The sequence below is a fragment of the Otolemur garnettii genome, unplaced genomic scaffold, assembly GCF_000181295.1.
Source record: "Otolemur garnettii isolate 467f Iridium unplaced genomic scaffold, OtoGar3 scaffold00104, whole genome shotgun sequence".
Taxonomy (NCBI): Eukaryota; Metazoa; Chordata; class Mammalia; order Primates; family Galagidae; genus Otolemur; species Otolemur garnettii.
The window spans coordinates 5,680,071-5,686,255 of NW_003852499.1; the positions used below are offsets into that span (position 1 = coordinate 5,680,071).

General features: G+C 42.9%; 1 protein-coding gene across 1 annotated transcript in view; it reads right to left on the reverse strand.

Moving 5' to 3' along the window:
• Window positions 1-3,800: 3,800 nt before the first annotated feature.
• Window positions 3,801-6,185, reverse strand: part of LOC100959051 (high mobility group protein B3-like) — a 23,241-nt gene continuing 20,856 nt past the window's right edge. The window contains exons 3-4 of the mRNA XM_023517083.1: window positions 5,424-5,461; window positions 3,801-3,910 (exon numbers count right to left, since the gene is read on the reverse strand). Coding sequence (XP_023372851.1) covers window positions 3,801-3,910; window positions 5,424-5,461 — 148 coding nt within the window. The remainder of the gene's footprint in view (window positions 3,911-5,423; window positions 5,462-6,185) is intronic.

Below are 6,185 nucleotides of genomic sequence, written 5' to 3' on the forward strand. Positions count from 1 at the left end.
GATTCGAACCTGCCACCTTAGGTATATGCGGCTGGCGCCTTAGCCACTTGAGCCACAGGCACTGAGCCCTGACTGAGTACTCTTAAAAATCTCTATGCCCTTCAAGCTAGCATCTAAATTATGCTCACAATACTTCTAGGGAATGGAAATGGTACAAACAATGAGGAAATCTGCCCAAGATCACATAACAGAGAAGCTCCGAGCCTACTTTAAAAGAGTATTCATTCCATTGCTAGTCTAGAGCTGTACCCAATAAACCATGCTACTAAACAGTTTAAAGACCAACCAGAATCTATATTATTCTATACTCTGAACATGGTCAAGTTTTCTCGGCTTGTTAAGAATAAATTTTTCAAGCGGCCAGTAACACAAACTCCACTGCAGCTAAACAAGGAGTGTTTTTTGCTGCCTCCCACACTGTGCCAGATAACAAGGATGCTGCAATCAGCACTTAACTGCAATTTGGCCAGTGATGCAGGAGGCTAAACAGGCTCCTTCTGTGGGACTGGAGAAGTAAACACCATCCTTGCCAGGAAGCAGCAGGATAAGACTTGCAAAAATAAAGCTGTCAGCAGCCATGGCTTTCCTAATAGTGACCGGAGTGCACACTTCCTTTACTGACTGCAGTACTGCTTCCTAACACCGCAAATGGATTCTTCTCAATCTCAGAAGTTAGTGATGGTCAAGAAAAGAAACATGGCTGGGCGGAAGGTAGTGAGTTATCTCACTTGATGGTTCACACTTGCTATACTTGACTAGTAAAAGAAAAAAAGAAAAGAAAGGAAAAGGAATGGTTTATCTTTACTAAATAAATACGAGAAATGCCAGTGTGAACTGACAAAAAGAACAGCTTATGAGGTAATTTATTCATTTTAGAAGAATTCGTAATTGTAAATATTTAGTAGGAATTAGCTGCCTACATGAAGTTAAAATAAATATAATTTATAAATGTTTTGTTCAACTCAACCTAATAAAAATACATGTACTATGTTTGACAAGGAATTACTGTAAACATACTATAGGAAAGATGAAGGAAGAAAAGATAATTTACCTTAAGACATAGCTACAAAGAGCAATATAATTTTTTTATTCTTAAATGTCATCAATTACTCATGTGCAGATAAGATTTGATTCTCTGGAAAAAAAGTTTAGGTTCAACTAAGATTTCACACAGTTAAAAATCAACAAATTGGGATTCATCAAAATGAAAAGCTTTTGTTCTACAAAGACACTATTGGCAACCCACAGACTAAAAAAAATTTACGAAACATGTATCAAACAAAGGATTTCTATTTAGACTCTAAAGAACTCTTACTGATGATACTAGGACAAACAACCCAATTAAAAATTGGGCAAAAGATTCATTTATTTCACAAAAGAAGTTGTACAAATGTCCAATAAAAACAAAAAAGATACTTAGTATGATTAATCATTAGGAAAATGCGTATTAAAATCAAAATGAGATATCATTATGTATCTACTAGAATGGCTGAAATTAAAAAGACTGGCCATAACCAAGTGTTGGTTAGGATGGAGCCACTTCAAGTCTCATACTGCTGGCCAATCAGCAATTATGTATAAAACGTACAACCACTTTGGAAAACAGTTTGGCGGTTTCTTTCTTTTTTCTTTTTTTAGAGACAAGAGTCTTACTTTGTTGGCCTTGGTAGATTGCCATAATGTCACAACTCACAGTAACCTCCAGCTCTTGGCCTTAGGTGATTGTCTTGCCTCAGCCTCCCGAGTAGCTGGGACTATAAGCACCCACTACAACACTCGCCTATTTTTTGTTGCAGTTTGGCCAGGGCCAGGTTTGAACCTGCCACCCTCAGTATATGGGGCTGGTGCCCTACTCACTGAGCCACAGGCACTAGCCTTCTTTTTTTTTATTTTTTTTTTGAGACAGAGTCTCACTATGTTGCCCTCAGTAGAGTGGGGTGGGGTCACAGCTCACAGCAACTTCAAACTCTTGGGCTTAAGCTAGTCTCTTGCCTCAGCCTCCCAATTAGCTGGGACTACAGGCACCAGACACAACGCCCAGCTATTTTTTGGTTGTACTTGTCATTGTTGTTTAGCGGGCCTGGGCTGGATTCAAACCCACCAGCTCTGGTGTATGTGGGTGCCTTAGCCGCTTGAGCCACAGGCACAGAGGCTACTTATTTATTTTTTGAGACAGAGTCTCACTTTGTTGCCCTTGTTAGAGTACTGTGGCATCATAGCTCACAACAACCTCAAACTCTTGGTCACAAAGCAAGACTTTTTTTTGTTTTGTTTTGTTTTTGAGACAGAGTCTCATTTTGTCACCCTGGGTTGAGTGTCATGGCATCATAACTCACAGCAACCTCTAACTCTTGGGCTTAAGTGATTCTCTTGCCTCAGCTTCCCAAGTAGCTGGGACTACAGGTATCTGCCACCACAAAGCCCAGCCATTATTAGAGACAGGGTCTCTCTCTAGCTTAGGCTGAACCCATGAGCTCAAACGATCTGCCTGCCTTGGCCTTCTAGAGTGCTGGGATTACAGGCGTGAACCACCACATCTGGCCTCACAAGCAATCCTTTCGCCTCAGCCTCCCAAGTAGCTGGGGCTACAGGCATCTGCCACAACACCTGGCTAGTTTCTCTATTTATAGTAGAGATGGGGTCTCACTCTTGCTCAGGCTAGTCTCAAACTCCTGAGCTCAGGCAATCTACCCGCCTTGGCCTCCCCGACTGCTAGGATTACAGGCATGAGCCACTGCACCCCACCTGATTTTCAGAGTTTAAATATGGAATTTTGGCTCGGTGCCCATTGCTCAGTGGTTAGGGCACTGGCCACATACACAGAGGCAGATGGGTTCAAACTCGGCCCGGGCCTGCTAAACAATTGACAATGCCAACTGCAATAAAGAAAATAGCTGACCTTGGCTCAGCACCCATAACACAGTGGTTACGGCACCAGCCACATACACTGAGGCTGGTCGACTTGAACCCAGACTGGGCCAGCTAAACAACAATGACAACTCCAGCGAAAGATAACTAGACGTTAGTCTAGAAACTAGACTAACTACAGGCGGGCACCTGTAGTCCCAACTACTTGGGAGGCTGAGACAAAAGAATTGCTTAAGACAAAAGAGGTTGCTGTGAGCTGTGATGCCATAGCTCTCTACTGAGGGTGACATAGTGAGACGCTGAAAAAAATAAATAAATAAATATGGAATTTGTTTTTCAGCATATTCCTCAATAAAGCCATTTTGTAAATCCACATACAAAGGGGATTAAACAATAACTTCCATTCCAGTTCCAACTATAGCATGAGTGCCAATTTAATGTTAAACTGTGCAAACAATCTATTTTTAAACTTTTTTTTTTTTTTTTTTTGACACAGAGCCTCAAGCTGTCCCCCTGGGTAGAGTGCCGTGGCATTACAGCTCACAGCAACCTCCAACTCCTGGGCTCAAGCGAGTCTCCTGCCTCAGCCTCCCAAGTAGCTGGGACCATAGGCGCCCGCCACAACACCCGGCTATTTTTTGGTTGCAGCCGTCATAGTTGTTTGGCGGGTCCGGGCTGGGGATTCGAACCCGCCACCTTAGGTGTATGTGGCTGGCGCCTTAGCCGGTTGAGCTACAGGCACCGAGCCTATTTGTAAACTTTTACGAACTACTATATTCTGCCATGTATATAATGTGCATTTCTACCCCCTTTATTTTTTTTTGCAGTTTTTGGCCAGGGCCACGTTTGAACCCGCCACCTCTGGTATAAGGGGCCGGCGCCACAGGCAGCACCCTCTACCCAAATTTTTTGAGGGAAAATAAGGATGTGCATTACAAATAGGTGGCATGGCTTGGGAGCATGGGAACCTGGTGGGCCTCCAGGGGCCATTGCACCATCCCATCTGGGCCCACCAGGTACAGGGGATCTAGTCTGGGAGGATCTGGAATCCAGTGGGAGCAGACTAGGTTGGCCTCCACTGAACGCTGCAACCAAGGAAGGGGGTGCTGGTGGGGCTGGTCTAGCCAAGTGGAGGTAACCAGATGCCCTACACAGACCCTAGGGATCCACTTGGCTACCCATGGACTGACTGGTCTCAGAAACTTCCACCAGTCTAGCCATGACTGTGGCCATCTCAGCCACAGCCCTTGACATGGCAGGGAGGGAAGGGCTCCCAGGAAAGGGAAGGGGCAGCCTTCACACAGTGGGAGGCTGCAGGAGGGTGGTGAGATCTGCATGTTTACTAGGGAACCATTAGCCCTCTCCAAATATGACTTTATCTCCAACATCAAAAATTATTAACTATGTTCCATACATATACTCCAGATCTTTTATAAACATTTGAAAACAAAGATGATCTACTATCAGCCCTGCCACAGAAATTTGCAAAATAAATAAGTAAATTAGACAACGAAACAAATAATGTGAATTAGGCTTCAGCCACTGTTTTTCCTCTCCCAAGAGGGCCCAAGGACCATAAAGCTCTTCTCTCTTGAGGTGAGTTGGACAATGTGATAACAAATTCTCATTTCCCCTCAGCCTTACCCATAAAAATATCACAGAGGAAGAAGTGTTCCCTTTCCATATGCTGAACTCTGCCACTGATACATTGATTCCAGCCCCTCTTTCCTCAGAATTACAATAAATATTGTTCCTATATTTCCAACCTTTCTGAGTTTTGTTTTTGTTTTGTTTTATTTTGTTTTTTGAGACAGAGTCTCACTGTGTCACCCTCGGTAGAGTGCGCTGGCATCACAGCTCACAGTAACCTCAAACTCCTGGGCTTAAGCAATTCTCTTGCCTCAGCCTCCGAAGTAGCTGGACTACAGGCATCTGCCACAATGCCTGGGTATTTTTAGAGATGAGGTCTTGCTCTGGCTCAGGCTGGTCTCCACCTGTGAGCTCAGGCAATCTACCCACATTGGCCTCCCAAGTGCTGGCATTACAGGTGTAAGCCACCACACCTGGCTTATTTTCAACCTTTCTATATTCAACAGCTTCTTCTCTCAGCTTAACCATCAATCTAAAACAGAGAACTTCCTAGACCTTATTTCAAGCTATGAACCTATCTCTACTTACCATCATCATTAAATAAGGCTAATCAGACTCACTGTCACCATTGCAACTACAATTTTACTGATCAACTCATTGGATTCTGGCTTTATTCCCCATGGCCTCCTGAAACTCTCAAGACTGTCACCAAAGACTTTCTAATTGCCAAAAATAATAGCTTGTTTCATTCCTCATTCCTGGTCGAATTCTCTGAGGTATCTGACAAGAAAACTCTCTCCTCCCTTGTCTTCCAGAAAACCCCTTGGTTCTAATTAACTACCTTCCATTCAGTCTCCTTTCATTAAATTCATTCCACAAATAATAAGCATATCCTATATGCCAGACATTGAATTAGGCACTAAGAATACAGGAATTAACAAAGGAGTTACAGTCTGAGCTTTCACAATACTTACACTCCTTTATTTTTTTTTCCTGCTCCTCCATTCACCTTAATTGTAGTCAGGATTACATGCTGATCTCCAGGCTTTTTCTCTATCATCTGAGCTAAGCTATTCCCATGAGTGATAATTCCCAAATCTTTATCTATAGCAACCAGGTTACAAACCTCAAAATCATCCCGAGGAGGTTCCACTGACAACAATGTCTAAGAAGCACCTATCAAACCAACCTTCACACAAAATACCACCATTAACTCCAGGCAAGACATAAAAGACAATGACTTAAAGGCACTAAAGAATAACTAAAAATAAGCAGATGCCAGAGGAGGCCTTGACACCTAGAGGGAGTGTTCCCACCCCAACCTGTTTTTTTATGTCCGAGAGCATGCCTCAGAATGCAGCAAGTAGGAAATGAAAAACAAGCGAAGAAATCCACAGTCAGAGATTGGGGCTAATACCATTGCTGGAAGGATAGGGAGGAACTCCCAGAAAGGAGAAAAACCCAGGGGTGGGGGGCTCTAAATTCAGTGTGTAAGCTCTGTCCAAATATTTGTTTATATAAGTCAGACTCCAGGCAGCCCTCCTAAAACCAAAAAAAAACAAGTGAAATTTCTGCTGCCACATTCTAGATGAGTCTGCAGTTCAAGTTCAGACAAATAATCTACTTCTATAAACAAAAAAAAAGTAACACTTTTCATACAGAAACATAATAAAATCGTCCTGAGTAGCTGGACAACAAGTGCACACCACAATATCCAGCTCATTTTT